We start from the raw sequence: 19,155 nt of genomic DNA, 5'->3' as shown, positions 1-19,155 counted from the left end.
GATGTGAGTCCATCTCCCCTCCTCCTTGCTCACTAATGCAGCCCGTGAAGACATGTACTCTGCTGCACTGGCCTGACCCAAGTGTCTGCCTTCTTGTATGCTGTCTTCGTTAGGGTCCCATTGCTGTGCAGAGACACTATGACCAGGCAACTCTCATAAAGGAAAACACTTCAATGAGGCTGGCTTACCGTTTCAGAGGTTTAGCCCGTTATCATCATGGTGAGTGGCATGTAGGCAGACAAGGTGATGGAGAAGGAGCTGACAGTCCTACATCTTGATCTGCAGGCAACAGGGAGTGAACTGTGTCCACACTGGGCACAACTTCAGCACAGGAGACCTTAAAGCCCATCCTCACAATGACACACTTCCTTCAACAAGGCCACACCTCCTAATAGTGCCACTCCCTATGGGGGCCATTTTCTTTCAAAATACATACAACATATGGGGTCCTTGATTATTACTCTGACTTAACTCATTTTAGATCTAAGTCAGCAAAAATGGTGTCTTTCTTGAACTCAATGTAGGAGGATTTGGTTAAAGAAATGGTGAGAACTCTCTGCCAGGTGCATAGGCCCTCCACAAGGTTACTAAGTCTCACCTTGCACAGAGGTGTTAGCTACTGCTGTTCAGAAGGGTTGGAGTTCTTTTCCCTGCGTGAAGGATTTTGTGTTAATGTGATTCAGCTGTCATTCACTGTTTATAGGTAACAATAAACTTTTAACACTAGCCACTCTTACATCCTCATACGAAATCTGTGAATACTTTCTATGGGCCAAGCGCCATGCCAAGTTCTTCTTAACTATTTTCTGGCTTCATCCTGGGTAACTCTCATAGGTCGGAGGTCAGAAGTCAGAGGTCAGAGGCTGAGTTAGAGCAGGTCTTCTCAGACTGGCTGAGAAAGATCTGAGCAACGGGTCCTGGCCCTTCTGAGAGCAATGAAGTCAGTCTTGCTGCTGGTGAGATGTGGACACTACATCTCTTAAAAGCATTACTCGGGGATTCCAATATGGAATGCAGTATTTCTCAAACTTTAAACTCCTACCGCATGACCTTTTCCTGGAGGAATGTGAACAAATGTTCCCGAACATGGGGCACCAACAACAGACCAAAGGAAAGATTTCACTCAAGTCCAGTGAGTAAACCAGGGAGTTTACTGGGTTTGCTCACAGGAGCTTTGTGAGGTGTAGCATGAATCTTAGAGAGTCTTATTAATAAAATCAAACCTGGGGCCAGTTATTGGGGTGAAATGCTGGATGGTCAGAGAGACAGAACAAGCCACAGCTAACATCATCTCGCCAACTTCTCAGCTGGTCTTGTTTCCTCAGACTGGAAGCCTCTGTGTCCTCATATCCCAATGGCTCTCAGCTGAACTGTGCTGCTCAAAACCTAAAAGCTTAACCAGCCAAATGCTTCTAGTTTCTGGTCCTCATGCCTTATATACCTTTCTGCTTTCTACCACCACTCCCTGGGATTAAAGGCTGCTTTCTGGGATTAAAGGCGTGTGTCATCATGCCTGGCCGTTTCCAATGTGGCCTTGAACTCATAGAGATCCAGATGGATTTCTGCCTCTGGTTTACTAGGATTAAAGGTGTGAGTACCACCATTTTCTAGCCTTTGTATCTAGTGGCTGTTCTGTCTCTGACCCCAGATAAGTTTATTAGGGTGCACAACATTTTGGGGAACACAATACCACCACAGCGAGGGGTTTCTTACAGGAGTGTGTGTAACCCCAAACAACTGTGTTACTGAAAAGCTTGACTCCAGCATGCATGGCAACCTCCCTATGCTGTACAGATGGCACCCCTCTTCAGCTAACCTTTATCTACCATGTATTCTAGAACTTCATGAGACTGCATGTAGTTGGAAATGAAGGAAGTAGTGGCTTCCTCAGCTGAGGGTTTAATTACCCCTCCCCACCTCCCCATGAAGGAACAACGGGTCCAGTCTTGGGGGACAGTCACACTTGTTCTGATTAAGATGGCAGTGGCCCTTATGCTCAGAGGACAGAGTTCCACAGAGGTGCTTTAGCCTGGTGAAATCCCGGATCAGTCATGGGGATCTGCTAGATACAGTTTGTGATGCCTTGGTCTGCAGTGGGGCTGGGCGAGTGATCTAGCAAGCCCCAGACTGGGCTTCTTGGATTAAGGGACTAGAGTAGGGTTCCCAGTCTTTCCTGCCCAGTGGACACTTAGCAGTCAGGACCAGTCCTGATGCCTACCTCCCACTCCAGACACTGGTTTAACTGGTGTGTGTTACAACTTAGACTTTGGGTTTATAAGAGCCTCCCAGGTGACAGACAGCAGAGTTTGGGAGATGGTGACTTAGAAGGACAAGCTAATTGGCCTGTCTGTGCTCATAAGGTGGAGTTTGATCTTGGAGCATGGAATGAAAAGTCTGCCCTGAACCATCACTCCACAGCAGTGCCCTTATATCATAGACAACCAGACCACGTCAAACCTGACAGCCAGCAAATACCTGTGACATAGTCCCAGAGTTACTTAGTTCCCAAATCCTTATAGATCATGTTATTACTCTGTGTCATCTACTCAGTTTGCAACTCAATAGTGTTGGTTGACTCCAGGGGTGCATCCAGGCTGAGAGCATCCCTGAGCTGAAAATCTAATCTGAAGTAACCCAAGAAGTTTTTGAGAACCAATATGATGCCACAAGTAGAAAATCCTACACCTGACTTTGTGTGATGGATTGCAGCTAAAATGCAGGTATACTTAAAATATTGTATAAAATTACCTTTGGCCTACATGGCTAAGGCACACATGAAACATAAATGAACATCATGTTTAGACTTGGGTCTTATCCCAAGATAGCTAATTAAACACTGACATGGAAATGCTTTAAAAACAAAAAAAACCAAAAAAACAAAAAAAACAAAAACCAAAAACCTGAAACCTCAACTACTCTGGTTCCAGGCTGCCTTTGTTGCTTTTCTAATGCCGTGAAGGGACACTATGACCAAGGCAACTTGTAAAAGAAAGCATTTGGGGATTCATGGTTCCAAAGGGCTAGAGTTCATAACCATCATTGTGGGGAACATGGGAGCAGGCAGGCATGGTGCAGTAGCAGTAGCTGAGTGCTTACATGTTGAGCAATAACCACCGGGCAGAGAGAGAGAGGAGAGAGAACCAACTATAATGGGGCAAGACTTTTGGAGCTTCAAAGCTGACCCCAAATGACACACCTCTTCTAACAAGGCCACCAGCTGGAAACCAAGCATTGAAACATATGAGCCCATGGGAGTCATGTATCATTTAAACCACCATACAAGCATTTTGAAGAAAGGAAACTCACCTGTAGTGGAAAATGTAAGAGTGAAATAGAGGAGCTGGCCACCACATAGTGTGCTATGCTCCCATTTCCTAGAGCCTAGGACGGTGGGGGAGACAGCAGTTGTAGATGACATCACCTACTTAGGCCAGTGCAAAGAACACTGGGCGCTCAAACGGGCATTTCTGGTTTTTTGGACCAGGGTTAGGTGCTTGCCATTCTAGACTGAAACTCACTGTGTATTTTATCTACTATTATGAAGAACCCTGATGATGAGTTTCTCTGAGGCGTTTGATGTCATGTCTTCTGTTTGGTCCTAAAATGTTATACCTCAGGTTGTATGACATATTTACATCTTAGCTTTAGGCTGAACACTAAGTGATAGGCTCTTTATTTTAATGGCACTGTGCACTCTTGTTGAAGAAATTGTTGGAATAAGGGATGAGATGGGAAAGGCGCTGTTTGAGTAGAATGGAGCTCTAGGTGCCCTCTCCAGGTATTCTGCCATGGTGCCTACACAGGTAATTTTTGTTACTGGTGACTCAAGAATTGGTCAAGTGTGGAACTCTTGCCCCTGGAGGACACAGGGTGTGAGTCTTGTGAGCTTGTGGCTGAAATGCACCTGTCAACTGTCCAGTCAGCACACAGCTTGTGTGTGTGTTTGGTAAAGACACTTTATGTAGTATACATTGTTGATTCTTCACACTGAATTAGTAGCAAACAGACATAACTCATGCCCAAAGAAGCTTATTTACCACAAATATTTTCTTTCTTTTTTTCTTTTCTTTTTTTTTTTTTTTTTTTTTTTTTTTTTTTGAGGAAGGAGAGACGGTGCAGTGGTTACAAACCACTGCATACTGCTTTTCTAGAGGGCCTGAGTTCAGTTCCCAGTGTCCACACAGGTCGCTCACAACCTCCTGTAACTCCAGCTCCAGGGGATCTGGTGCCCCCTTCTGGCCTCTGTGGGCGCTACACTCAATGATGTACACAGAATTTAAATAAAATCTTAAATTTTAAGTTAGCATACACAGTGATGGCATCTTCCTGTACACGTCACCAGACTTTGTTCTTATTCCCCGTCCTCCTCCTCTCCTCTCCCCGTCACCCTGACAATTGTTTTCATCTTCTCACTTAGGAACTAGAGTCGGTGCTCCCGAATTATACACCACGACTACCAACAAACCCCCAGAAACCTGAGAAGCATCACTAAGGGAACAAAAGATGTGGTTTATGGTGTGAGGTCTGAGCTAGAAGTCCAAGCAGCTGACTGCTCAGCCTTGTCTTGGGATTGTGGCTTTTGGATGATTCAGAACTATTTATTTATTTAGCTGCTCTAAGTATGCCCTCAATGGCCACAGCAACTTTGTGATTCAGGGGCTATGTCTTAGAGTTTTATTGCTGTGAAGAGACATCATGACTATGGCAACTCTTATAAAGGAAAACATTTAATTGAGGGTGGCTCACTTACCGTTTCAGAGGTTCAGTCCATCGTGATCATGAAGGGGAGCATTTTGGCATGCAGATAGACATGGTGCTGGAGCTGAGAGTACTACATCTTACAGTCAACAGGAAGTCAACTGACTGCCACACTGAGGGAAGCTTGAGAAAAAGTCCTCAAAGCCCACCCCCACAGTGACATACTTCCTCCAACAAGATCACACCTACTCCCCAAAGGCCACATCTCCTAATAGTGCCACTCCCTTTGGGGGACCATTTTCTTTCAAACCACCACAGGCTATAGGTACATTTAGGTTAGTAGCTTTCTGGGGACAGGATAAACTAGTCTTTGCTGACCACACCCCACAGTGGACCAGTGACATTTTTGACAAGGTTCCTGGTGATGCTGATGGCCCAGGAGCCCCTGGCCTAGGAAGTGAAGCTTTGTGCTCCAGAGGAGCCTGAATCTAAGAATTATTTCTTATTCCAGATAGATCCTGAGACAGTTACTAGTCTATGATATTTAATGTTCATATCATACATGGATTTGCTGAATATGTCAATATGCAGAGGGTGGTAATTAAAAATATTGTCTGTTTGTGTAGGTCAGAGAACAGCTTTGTAGAGGTGGTCTTGCCTTCCATCTTTAGTGGGTTCTGGGGATTGAACTTAGGTCCTCATCACTGGGTAACAAGCCCCTTTGTCCTCTGAGCCCTCTTGTCAGCTCTCCATGTTTTTATATCATTTGCTTTTAGGAACTCCTATGTGCGGTTAAGGCATTTATGCACCAATACGTGGGTAACAAGTACCAGCATCCCTATAGACATGGAGGAAGAGAGGCCCGTCATGCTGAAAGTAAGTGCGGCTGGGCTGGTTTGTCTGTGGGCTGCTGCGCTCACAGGACTGAGTGTGACTGTGACTGACAGTCCATCTTTTCAGGCACTAGAACTGGTTGCAGCTGATTTCGTAGGAGGGAATGTCTACCAGTGGCTCAGGTCTCTGACCTGGGTGGCAGGGCTATGGCTCAGCAGGGTGAGATGCAGATATCAAAAGGGCATGAGAGGATTCCAGGGGCATCTTCTCTACTTGGAATTATTTGAGACAGAGGGGCGGCGAGTGAAAAAAACACTCTTTGGGGGTCTCTTCAGGAACAGGGCAAGAAATGGGCATGGAAAGCCTTTTGTTGTGGATGATGTTTCCTGGAGTTTCTCTGTCTTGTCCGCACCCACCCAGTGTATCTGGGTACTGAGGATCATGGTCTCTAGAGACTGTGCAGTTGTTTAATGGAAACACATATTGCAGATTGGAACCTGCCAGACTAAAGAAGACAAAGAAGCCTTTGCCATCGTATGTGTCCCGCTGTCTGAGGTCCGAGACTTGGACTTCGCCAATGATGCCAACAAAGTGCTGGCAACCACGGTCAAAAAGCTGGAGAATGGCAGCATCACTCAGAACGAGAGGAGGTGAGTGGATTTCAAATGTGACACTGAATCCTTAAGGGTCAACTGTGGACCTGGGTGTGGGAGTGCAGGCTTGTGATTCCAGCACTCGGGAGGTGGAGGCTGCAGGATCAGGAGTTCAAGGTCATCCTCAGCTGCATAGCAAGCTCAAAGCCAGCCTGGGCTACATGAGACCTTATCCCTCAAAACTAGTAAATTAACATCTAATCTCCTAAACAACAACAGCAGCAGCAGCAACAGCAACAACCACCACTACCACACACACACACACACACACACACACACACACAAACACACACACACACACACACACACACACACACACAATTGTCAGTTCTTATAGTAAACCAAATGACTCTAACAGAACATTTAGAATATTCTCCATAGCAGCAGCCTGGCTTCTGATGATGGTTCAGCAGTGAAGAATGCTTGCCAGCACCCACAGCAGATGGCTCATAACTACCTGTAACTCTAGGTCCAAGGGCCTTGCACCCTCCTCTGGCCTCCACAGGCACTGCACTCACATGCACATATACACATACAGATACACACACATAAATAAAAATAAAAAGTAAACCTAGAAATGTCTGATGGAATACTTATTTTTTCCATTTTATCTTGGCTTGAAAATAGATGATTTCAGTTTCTCTCTGCTCTTTTTTTTTCAAAGTTTTTAAAAGATTTATAGGACCATGCTTGATTTGGTGTTTAGATGTAGAGTTTTAAATTTTTTGGATTCATGATACATTTCTCAGCTCTGATACCACAGACTGATCAAACATGTAATATCAGAAAAGAAAGTGTGCTCTCTGCTTGTGTCACTCACTCAGAGAAACTGGATCCTTGATTGATTATTCATTTATTCATAAGTATGTGAGAAAAAGAAAGCTATTGATAGCTAGAAGTCATCGTGTCTCCACTTTGTGCCCTAATCCTTCACATAGCACTCCAATAGTGGTTCCCATTTTGCCTAAAGGAAGTGGGGGTTAAACTCCACTGGGTAAAAGTACATAAATAGTAAGTGGGGGATCCAGTCATATGATTGACAGTTGGGTGCTCTCAGGACCTCAGAGCAAAGACCCCCCCCCCCCTCAGTGCCACACACACCATGATCTGCTGTAGGCTTTGGACAATAAGGAGTCATTTGCCGAGTCTCTGGCTGTGTGCATTGGTGTTCTCGCCTCCAAGCATTGCCATAACAAGCCCCTCGCCAAACAGCCCAGCCAGGAATGACAAATGTAGCTATTTTTTTACTCTTTACTCTTTTACTCTTTGTTCTTTGCTCTTTTGGGGGCCCACCACCCAGCTCCAAAATAAATCACACATGGAGTCTTATTCTTACATATGAATGCCTGGCCTTAGCCTGGCTTAGTTCTTGCCAGCTTTCCTTACCTTAAATTATCCCGACTACCTTTTGCCTCTGGGCTTTTACCTTCTCTATTTCTGTATACTTTTACTTCTTTTTTTTTTTTTTTTTTTTTTTTTGGTTTTTCGAGACAGGGTTTCTCTGTGTAGCTTTGTGCCTTTTCCTGGAACTCACTTGGTAGCCCAGGCTGGCCTCGAACTCACAGAGATCTGCCTGGCTCTGCCTCCCGAGTGCTGGGATTAAAGGCGTGCGCCACCACCGCCCGGCTACTTTTACTTCTTACTCCATGTCTTGCTGTGTAGCTGGGTGGCTGGCCCCTCAAGTCCTCCTCTCTTCTTTTTCTTGTTTCTTGATCTTCTCTCCCAGACTTCTCCTATATATTCTCTCTGCCTGCCAGCTCTATCTATCCTTTTTTCTTGCCTTGCTATTGGTCGTTCAGCTCTTTATTAGACCAATCAGGTGTATTAGGCAGGCAAAGTAACAGCTTCACAGAGTTAAACAAATGCAACATAAAAGAATGCAACACATCTTTGCATCATTAAACAAGTGTTCCACAGCACAAACACATGTAACACATCTTTTTTTTTTTTTTTTTTTTTTTTTTTTTTTTTTTTGGTTTTTCGAGACAGGGTTTCTCTGCGTAGCTTTGCGCCTTTCCTGGAACTCACTTGGTAGCCCAGGCTGGCCTTGAACTCACAGAGATCCGCCTGGCTCTGCCTCCCGAGTGCTGGGATTAAAGGCGTGCGCCACCACCGCCCGGCCCATGTAACACATCTTAAAATAATATTCCACAACAGACTAAGTCAGAGAAGAAAATGCTGTGGCTCACTGGCTTCGTTCCTCAGTTAGACATTCTTGAACATCTGTTCAAAAGAATTCCCAGAACGGAAGGGCAGAAATGTCCAGCCTTGTTCTAGACACCCCTCACTGAAGGCCATCCATGTTGGTCATAGTTGAAGAATGATAAAATTGTTCTATGCTCATACAATAGAATAGCCAGGAATAGGAGTGAACTATACATATATGTGATGATGTGCGTGACTCTAACATGTTTTGAATTGAGTAGGAAGGAAACAGGATGGATAAACCCACTTCTAAGTTCATAAATTCCAGAGACCTTTAGACATACACCACACTGTATACCTCTTAATTAACGTTGTCAGTATGCTGACAAACAGTCAAGTGGTTTTCGGCTTCCTCTGCTCCTGCCACTGCTCTCCCTGTGGGAGCCTGTTTGACAACTGTCCTCATATACCTACCCTGTGGTGGCCAGAAGCAGACACCGGCCACTCACATGGCTACAGGAGACCAGAGCCAGCTCACAGCAGAAGTGGATTTCACTGTGCAGATGGGGTGCTTTTCTCTTGTGCCTCTCTTGATGAATTCATTTCTGTCTGTCCCTCTCCTGCATTCACAGGAAGTGACACACTTCTCTAAGAGGTCTCCTTTGGTAAACTTGAAGTATCTTTTGAGTGTTGGGCCTCTCTGGGTGCTTCTTTCTACAGGCCGTTCTTCCCCAGTTCTTGTGGGAGGGAACTCAGCCCTTCCTGATGTGTCTCAGGAGGATGGTGGGTCAGGATGACCCTTGACCCAATTTTTTTTTTTTTCTTTCTTCTTTCTTCTTCTTTTTTAAAAATGTCTCCTGTCACTTTCTGCCTCTTCTGCTTTAGTGAAAAATAATAGCAAGGAGACTGTGCCTGAGAACTGGGAAGTTGCATTTACTGATTCACCCCTCATCCTGATGTAGTCCATGCTACAGAGAAGTGAATGGACTCTTAGTCCTTCAGTTTAGAATTCAGTAGAAAACTCTTTCTGAGAATCACTGGCAGCCCTGATCCCCCCTGAGAGTGAAGTTATTATTAGCTATTCTTTTTCTTCAAAGCCAAGGTCAAAGGGAGGGATTTAGAACATTGCAGACCTGCCTCCAAGGGCCTGTGCTGCTGGATCTCTCTCTTCTCCCCACTGTGCTTTCTGTAGTCACCCCAGGAAGGGACTCTGTGGGTGCAGACCTGTGTCAGGCTCTAGCCTCCTCAGCCTTAGATGTTTTCATTTGAATTTTCTCTTTGTGTCTACATGACTGCACCAAGAAAGCAGAGTATGAGGGGTGCGTGTGTGTGTCATGGGAGGAGGGGCATGAGGTGCCAATTGCTACCTGGAGCCTGAGAAGGTGCAGCACACACTTCTTACTGTCTCTGTATCGTGCTGCACTCTGTGGGACCTAATTTGTCCACAGAGGGTCGGCTGATGCTGCTCATTCCGTGAGACTGAGCTCTTGGTAGGTGCCCGGTGCTGGCCACACAGATGTGCTCCAGGTTGCTGCAAAGGTGAAGGCTGTTGTGTCCATGTCTTCATGCAGCTAGAGGCTGGGAACACGGCTCAGTGGCAGAATGTTTGTCCAGCCAGCCCAAGACCATGCTACACTTGCTTCCAAACCCAGAACCTTAAGAAGACGGCCATGTCTTCATGTAACAAACAGAGCGGAGTGGCGATTCTTATCAATACGTCATATAAATTATGATGTACCCTCCCTCCCTCCCTCCCTCCCTCCCTCCCTCCCTCCCTCTTCCATCTCACCTTCTCTTCTTTCTTCCTTTTCTTCCTCCCCTGCCCTCCTCCTCTTTCCTCTCTAATTCCTTCCTTTCCTCTCTCCCTTATTCCTTCTCTCTGTTCTCTCTTCTCTCCATTCCCCCTTCCTTTCTTTTTGTGAGACCAGGTTTCCTAGAGCCCAGGGTGTCCTTGAACTCTCTGTGTAGCCAACGATCCCCTTGAATTCTTTAACTTCTCTTTTATAATCTTCTTTAAAAAAATCTCTATATGTTATTGTCTATACCCTTTCGATACTGTCTTATAACTGCTAATTTTTCTTATAACCTGGACTTTTATTAGGTGATTATACGTCTACTTTTTATTTCTCAGATTTATGCTGGTTCTGTGCCTACTCACCTACTCTTCATTCATATCTACTATTTTAAATTATATGTATATTTTGTGGTAAGTTCTTTATCTGTTGAAGACTGACAACACACTCATTTAAATGTCACTTAGGAATGACTTTGTCATTTGAATCTTATTAGCAATGAATCAGCTTTCTCATTTTTAGCATGATGGCTGTCTTTCCTAATGTCAGTTTTCTGTGTGTTTTGAGGTTTAGTTATGTGGGCTTTCCTTGGGTGGATCATTATTGCTTTCTCTCTGTGTTCATTCATTTTCCATCTGTTGGCACAGCCTTCACCTGACTCCTCTCCCCCAGTCCAGGCTGAGGGGTGGTGTTGGGGGTGAGAACTCACACCCTGTGCTGGCCGAGGTGAGGCATGCGAGCCATTGTGAGCACAGGCGGAAGCTCCGTCGGTGTGCTTCCTGCCCCCTTGGCATCTGCCTTGCTGCAGCCCACACAGGGCTCTGGAGTTTTGAGGCTTTCTACAAGAAGGGCCCTTCTGCATCGGTTCCTCCACAGCTTCCGTTTGCCCCTCCCGCATCCCTCCAGCACCACTACATTAGCTTACTCTTGGCTGAGTGATTCTTACTTTGTTCTTGACCCATGTGGCCTTTTATATTTTCAGGTGTGTGTCCTTTAAAATACATAGTATATATCTTATCCAACTTTGCTAAATCTGACAGGAAGTCTGTTGCATGGCTTTTCTTAGGGGTATGTGAGCAGACAGCTACTCACCTCAGATAGGGAACCTATGTCAGACCAAAATAATGATGCCAGCCAGGTCTCACTTGAAGAGCTAATAACTGGGATGTGGATGAGGGGTGACTCAGGAGCAGCTGCATCAGGAGAGCCACCCCAGCAGGGATGATGACTCATGCAGCTGCATTGGGAACTCCCTGTAGGCAGCTCCATGAGCCCCCACAGCCTCTCTTCCCAGCATCCCCCACAGTCCTAGAACCCTGGCAGCAGTCTTGTGAATCTCGAAGGTCTCAGCTTCCCAGACATGTGAGGTTTTGTGTTACTTTCTCAGTCTCATGAGCCCCCTTCTCCCTCTAGGCAGGGTAGAATGTTTGAATTTGGAGGAACTGCTTTAAACTAAGTCACAGAGGAAATCGTTTATTAGAAAAAAAATTAGTAAGATTGCATGAGTTATGAAGTTTGAGTTTAGCTGACGACAACCACCAGGTGGTTTTGTTGTTGTTCGTTTTGTTTTTTTCTTGACATATAAATAAACAAACGAGTGAACAAGAAGCTTGGTGTCTTTGGCTATCATCCTCATCATCACCAAAGGCACCTCTATCCATTAGGAATAATGCGTAGTGACCCTCCATCAAGACTTAATGTTCTTGAGCTGGAGATGGCTCAGTGGTTAAAAGCACTGGCTGTTCTCCCAAAGGACCAAGGTTCAGTTCCCAGCACCCACATAGCATCTCACAATCATCTGTATGTAACTCCAGCTCCAGGGCATCTGATGCCCTCTTCTGGCCTCCTTGGGCTAAATACCCACATAGATATTTATATGATAAAATAAAAAGTAAAAAAAATGTTCTGCTTATTATCTCATTAACGGTTACCGTCTTTAAGAGTAATCTAGAGTCACAACACAACTGAGCCTTTTGTTTTTCATGTCCAAACACCTTATTCTAGTTATGGAATCAGCAAGAGAAAATATTTATGTTCAAGCTAAATGTCCATTGAGCAGAGACTCATTCAGAGTCAGTCTCACTGTAGCCTGCTGACGTTACCTATTGCCAGAGGTTTGCATCAAGAACAATGTTTGGGGACATCCAGTCACAGCTGTGTGGTTTGCTTCAGGAACAATGTTTGGGGACATCCAGTCATACCTCTGCCATCATCTTCCAAGCCCATTTCTTTTTGAGACGCGCAGAATTTTATTTATTAACCATTTGCAATATTTGATTAGAGTTGGAATTGGAATGGAGGGTGGGAGGAACTAGACAGGAAATATTGTCAAAATAAGTAGCAATTGCATTAGATATCATATTTTGTTGATTAAATATGTTTTCTTAAAAATAGTTTAACTTTCTTAGTGTTTCTCAGACAATTTTTAATAGTCCAAAATTGTCACTATCTTTTCTTTGGGATAGGTTTGTAACTAAGTTGTTGGAGGACCTCATCTTCTTTGTGGCAGATGTGACTAACAATGGACAGGATGTTCTGGATGTGGTCATCACCAAGCCAAATCGGGAACGGCAAAAACTAATGAGGGAACAAAACATCCTGGCACAGGTCAGTGGCTTCATGAATGAAATTTGCATATTTTGTTTTGAGTTACAGTATCAGTCATGCCTTGCTGTGTAACAAGTGACACCTCGACACTTATTTCAGTTTCTGTGAGTTTTAAATGTGAAGGCGGTGTCTGTGGGTGGTGTTTGCTCAGGGACATTCTCAGAGGGACTGTCAAGGTGTTTGGCATGGCCACTGTCATCTCAAGAGTGGACTGAGAGGAGATCCACTTCCTAGCTGGCTCATAGAGTTTGATAAAGTCTGCCTCAAGACAAAGCATTGCCTCCAGTGATGGTGGTGAGTATTAGCTTCTGGTGATGGTTAGTGTTGGCTTCAGGTGACAGTTAGTGTTGGTTTCTGGTGATGGTTAGTGTTGGTTTCTGGTGATGGTTAGTGTTGGTTTCTGGTGATGGTTAGTGTTGGTTTCTGGTGACAGTTAGTGTTGGCTTCAGGTGACAGTTAGTATTGGTTTCTGGTGACGGTTAGTGTTGGCTTCCAGTGATGATTAGTGTGAACTGCAGCTTGACGGCTGGACAATCACTGGGAGATGGGCTGCTGAGCCTGTAAGGGATTGTCCTGATTAGGTTAGTTGATGTAGGAAGACTCATTAACTACAGCCGGGCTGATCCCCTGGTGGAGATCCCAGACTGCGGAAATGGAGAAAGATCTAAGTACCACACTCGTTGCTCTCGCTCTTGGCTATGGACACAGCGAAAGCAGCTGTCTGGAGCCCCCGCTGTGCCTTCCTCTTTATGATGGGCTTCAACCTCCAAACTCAGACATTTCCCTGAAAAGTGAGGGATTCCAGAGAGGAGAGAGGGCATCTAGATGAGCCATAGAGTTTTAAAAACATTACTATAGATCCCATATCTGTGTGATTGGGTAGAAGCCGAGAGAGAATTCCATAGGGACATAGATGACAGAAATTAGGGACCATTTGAGGCTAGTTCAGAGGTACCCACTACAGATCTCCAAAATACCTGATGTGGTCAGAGCATCTCAAGAAACAAATTTTCAGGTGACTTTGGAACCTTGCCACATGCTTCCGTCTGCTCTAGGAAGGCATAGCAGTTTAGTACAGAACTCTGAAGTGCATAACATACCAGTAAATTAATTTGTTTTCTAGTAACCTGCATATGGACATTCCTGCAGTTACATGTTCTTTTTATTGTTTTACTTGCTTCTTAAAATAATTAGCTTTTGTATTAACCACATATGGACACTTAACGCAAAAATCATGACATTAATTAATAATTAGCATTAACACACTGTGCTGAGTGTGGAAAGGAAAACTGAAGATACATTGTCATTGATATCTATAGATCGTCTGAAAACAGTGCCTATCTGAAATAAAGATCACAGGCCTAAGGGACAAAGTCTTTCTGTTGTCAGTCAATCGTTTTTAGAAAGCATTTGATTTCAGGGACTTTTAGAACCTTGAGTGAATTATGAATACATTAACTGATCTGTCCAACCTTTTATCTCATAATATATATATAAAATTCAAGGTTTAGGGAACATAAAATTCTTCTTAAAAGTAATTTTATTTTTAAGAACTCCACACATAAACACTGACTGCATTTATCATGTCTGACCCACTCTCCCTCTCCAGCTTCTCTCTTCTCCAAACTCATGATCTCTCCCTTATTGTTATGATATGTATATACATATATGTGTACATACAACCTGCTGAGTCCATTCAGCATTGCTAATTTGTGTCCAGTGTTGGCCACTGGGAGGCAACTGTGTTGTTTAGCATTCATAGGTACAGGTCCCCTGGCACACAGAAGACACTCTCTCAGCCGGTGTCCCCTCTGGCCCTGCCATCTTTCCACCTCCTCTTCTATGACTTTCTGAGACGTAGATATAGGGTGTGTGCAGATGTATTCATTAGATTTGGGCCCCAGGGACTTTGTCTATATTTTGACCATCTGTGGATCTCTGTAAGTCTCCACCTGTTGCAAAAAGAAACTTCTTTGAGAACACAAAAGCCTCAAAGAACCACACTGTCATATTTCATGAACTCCAAGGGACAATTCCTTTCCATTTTGAATTCTTGTTTTAAGGCTCATGGCCTTGATCTCACGTTCCTCCACAGAGAACTTAGCTTGCTGGTTCCTCTCCAGAAGGCAAGAATGTAGCTCCCTGGGAATGAGGGTGGGATGCGGGGGTGGGGATGCTGGGGTGGGAGTGTGGGGGTGGGGGTGTCTTCCTGATTGCTTCTGCGGCTCCTTGTTAAGACTTCAATGTTGATGCATTCATTCTCACGGCCACTTACCTGCATACTGTGAACAGTGGATGAACTCTGAGAAAGAGTTTTATGTATTTAGAATCTCTGTTGTTAGGTGCCTATGTGTTTGGAGTTATTTCCTTTTGCCTAAAATGAGGTGAGAGTGACATTTGGAAGCTGTTACCTGATGTAAGTTTCAGGTAAAAAGTAAGCATTTTTTTTTTATATTATTTTGATTTGGGAAAATTACAGAAAAATAACAGAATAATAAAAGCATATAGAAAATACATTTTAATTCATCTGAATATATCCATGTAGCTTGATACAAATACCTTCATATTTCCCATCTTAATGAAATACAATATCTAAATAAAATTAATCATGTCACTGATGTAGTGGACTTGCTGACTTTGGTTACTCTTGTAAGCAGTGGGTTTTTGGTTCGACAGTGTGTTATTTATTATTCAGGACTAACAACCATTAAGTACCTTCCACCTTTGCACTAATTCCACTCACATATTTCTACAGTGCTTTTAAGTCTGTGCTATTTGTTAAAACTGCAAATAAGTTGCAAAGCATGCACGTGTGTCCATCAAAGCAGAAGGATCTTTTTATTCTTCTAGGTGTTTGGGATCCTCAAAGCACCTTTCAAGGAGAAGGCAGGAGAAGGCTCGATGCTGAGGCTGGAGGACCTGGGTGACCAGCGCTATGCCCCCTACAAGTACGTGCTGCGGCTCTGCTATCGCGTGCTGAGGCATTCGCAGCAGGATTACAGGAAGAACCAGGTGGGTCCGAGCCTGAGCACCAGAGGCATTGGTTAAAGTGTAGACTGAGGAGGCAGAAATTGGATTTTTCAGGGACCAGCTTTATGGGAGCAGCCCAGAGAACCATTTGTAAGGACAGTTGAGCTGAACAGGTGCTTGTTCTTAAATGTTAGACTTGCAGGGATGCTGCATACTTGTGCATGGTCCCAGCGTCTGCTGAGCAGGTTCTTGGGAGGTGCAGCCTTGCTACGAGCACAGCTACTAAGATATCTCTTTTGGCCAAGATCCAACATGCACCTGAAACAGAAGGGTCTGAGGGGAGGGGTGGGGTGGGGTGTGCAGAGGAATGACATGCTCAGGGGTTGGGGAGCCATCTGCATGATTGTAGGGGAACAGGCGTTTTATGTAGACAGAATAATCAGATTGGATACTTTTCTTCCCTGTGACCAAATTCCTGACAAGAAGAAACTCCAGGGCTTCTTTGGACCCACAGTTTGAAGGTGTTCAGACTATCATGGAGGGGAAAGCACATAGCAACCCCTGGCCTCTTGGCAGAACAGGAAGCTAGAACAAACAGATTGAGTTATAAAACCTCAAGGCCCACCCCTAGTGACCCACTTCCTCCAGGGAGGCTCTACCTGAAGGCTCAGCCTTCCACAACTCTGCCCCCTGCTGGGGACCAAGTGTTCAGACGCATGTGTCTATGCAACTGGGTAGGACCAAAGAGTGAGGATTTTGGAAAGGCTGCCATGGTCCTAGGGCAGCCTGAGCTGTGGAGGACGGGCGTGGCTTGTGTTGGTCTAGGGATTAGCCGAAAGCTGTAATCTGCTAGTGAAATTATTTCAAGTCTCACTTTGTCTTAAAAATATGTAATAGAGTCTGGAGAGATGTCTCAGTGGTAAGCACACTGGCTTCTCTTCCAGAGGACCTGGGTTCAATTCTCAGCACTCACACGCAGTTCAATGTCCTGCTGTAACTCCAGGCCCCCGGGGATCCAATGTCCCTTTCTTCTGGCCTTTGTTGGCACTGAAGTCACATGGGTGTACATACATACATGCAGGCAAAACACAAACACACACAAAATACAATCTTTAAAAATCTGTAATATTTTGCATTGGGTTTAATAATGCAAATGTTTGACATGAAGCTACATTATTGATCACCTGGCATTTTATTCATGTATTTCTTATCTAGTAGAAGGATCTGTGTATAGCTGGTGGTTTTTGTTCTTCGTTGTTGTTGTTGTTTGTTCTTTTGAGCAGTGTTTCTCTGTGTAGCCCTGGTTGTCCTAGAACTTGTTCTGTAGACCAGGCTGGCCTTGAACTCAGAGTTCTGCCTGCCTCTGCATCTCAAGTGCTGGGATTAAAGGTGTGTGCCACCAGTTGCTGAGTTTAGTTCATGAGGGCATATGGCTTGAGAGAGGACTGGGAGGAAGGACCTGAGATTCAGGGCTCAAGGTGACTGATGAGGAGGTGGATGGTGTTAGAGGCAAGCGAGCAACACTCAGCATGCACTCACTTTGTTTCAAGCTTAACGGTTTTCACAAATCAACTCAGTTTAAATAGTATTGAGTTAAGATAAGGGACAGAGACTGAGAAGCCAAGGGAGACACTCAAACTTAGTGTTTTTTGTTTGTTTTCCCTTTCTTTTTCTTTCTTTCTTTCTTTCTTTCTTTCTTTCTTTCTTTCTTTCTTTCTTTCTTTCTTTCTTTCTTTCGCATTGGGGAAACAAACTTGGCACCAGCTGGGCACTATGACTTGGCTATACCCTCAGCTGCCAGGCTGTAGTTTTAAGAATAGACCCAGTGTATAAACCCAGGTTTTGAGTTATTTCCCGAGAGCTTGAAAGTGTTTTGGCACAAAACATTTTTTTTTTCTTCATGAAGAATGTGTTAAAATATGTTGGCTTTGGAATTCAGCTTCAGATTAAGAAAGGTTGAAAAAGAATATGTAGACAGATTAGCTAGATAATAAATAATATGTCAAGAAACAGGAACAAACTGACAGTTTAAACAGGCCCTTAAGCATATCATGTATTTAGGTACCTGCCATATAATATATAATAGGCATCTCTAATACATCTTAGTGATGAACCTAGTTCTTTCTGGTTGAAATGCTGCTGCTGGGGTCATATTTGCAGTTTCACTACATCCCAGTAGGATGGCAGTGTGGAGAGTGGCGTTCCTGTCTCCCCAGGAAAGGACATAGATCCAGAACTCTATTCAGGCATTCGGGATGTAGCACTGGAGACATCCTGCACAGCACCTGCCTGGCTGAGCACAGGGTCAGTGGAGAGGCAGCTCGGCAGGTTTCACTCCTCCCCACTCCTCTTCTTGGGTCCCCTGAACTAGTTACTTTTCTTGTGGCTCTGATCAAAGCCTGTCAAGGAGCCACAGAAGGGAGCTGTTTATCTGGGCTCAGTTTGAGGGCATCATGGCAAGGAAGGCCTGGCATCAGGTGACTCTGTGGTGGTGACAGCATAAGACAGTGGCTGGCACACATCTGGCACCTGGGGCTCAGAGCACAGGGTGGGGGTCTGCCCTGAAAACATTCATTTTCCTGCCAAGCAAACACATTTGAGCATGTGCACATACATGCACACATACAGTCACCTGTCTGGGTAGATATTTACATGCTCTCTAGATTCCCTGCAGTGTGCCACTGTGGGTGATCTACTCTTTCCTTCCTTTCCACTCCTCTCCCTTCTCTTCCCCTCCCCTCCCCTCCTCTCCTCTCAAGAGGTAAGTCACTGATCTGACCAAGAAACAAGGACTCCTGGGTGCTTACTGAGAGTCAAGTCCCTGCAGAATCTCATTGACTCTAAGCCATGGCTGGAACCTCTTTTTTTCTGTTCTGTTGAATTAAATATGTGTGCATTTGCTCAGGCCCAAATGGGGTCATCTCTATCATCCCCAAAGACCCATTTCAGAACAGGGGTGGGAAGATTGTAAGAGCTAGAAGCTGGTGGAGGAGCCCTGAGAACTGCTGTCTTCTGGATAGGACATGATGTTGAATTCGTGAGCACACAGCAGCTGTGGTTACCTGCCTACAGCCAGAGCATACAAAAGGACAGGCCTCCACAGAGACACCCTGTCTCAACCAAACCAAACCAAACCAACCAAACAAACAAACAAATAAACAAAAAGACATGCTCAACAGAGAAACCCTGTCTCAAAAACAAAACTGTAGCTGGAGTTTTCTCCAGTCCTGCCTGGCCCACAGTCAGGACAAATCTCTCTCATCTGCCAGTCCCACAGCCGCTCAGACCCAACCAAGTAAACACAGAGACTTATATTGCTTACAAACTGTATGGCCGTGGCAGGCTTCTTGCTAACTGTTCTTACAGCTTAAATTAACCCATTTACATAAATCTATACTTTGCCACATGGCTCGTGGCTTACTGGCATCTTCACATGCTGCTGGTCATGGCGGCGG

At 44.7% G+C, this 19,155-nt stretch overlaps 1 protein-coding gene across 1 annotated transcript in view; it reads left to right on the top strand.

Annotated features, from left to right (window-relative positions):
• The window catches only part of Itpr2 (inositol 1,4,5-trisphosphate receptor type 2), a 429,229-nt gene that overhangs the window by 113,246 nt on the left and 296,828 nt on the right, over positions 1-19,155 (top strand). The window contains exons 12-15 of the mRNA XM_059256359.1: positions 5,475-5,574; positions 6,022-6,182; positions 12,589-12,730; positions 15,581-15,742. Of these exons, the coding sequence (XP_059112342.1) occupies positions 5,475-5,574; positions 6,022-6,182; positions 12,589-12,730; positions 15,581-15,742 (565 nt within the window). The remainder of the gene's footprint in view (positions 1-5,474; positions 5,575-6,021; positions 6,183-12,588; positions 12,731-15,580; positions 15,743-19,155) is intronic.

The sequence above is a fragment of the Peromyscus eremicus genome, chromosome 3 (assembly GCF_949786415.1).
Source record: "Peromyscus eremicus chromosome 3, PerEre_H2_v1, whole genome shotgun sequence".
NCBI lineage: Eukaryota > Metazoa > Chordata > Mammalia > Rodentia > Cricetidae > Peromyscus > Peromyscus eremicus.
Note: the sequence above shows the minus strand (reverse complement) of the source record. Positions and strands in the feature narration are given on the sequence as shown.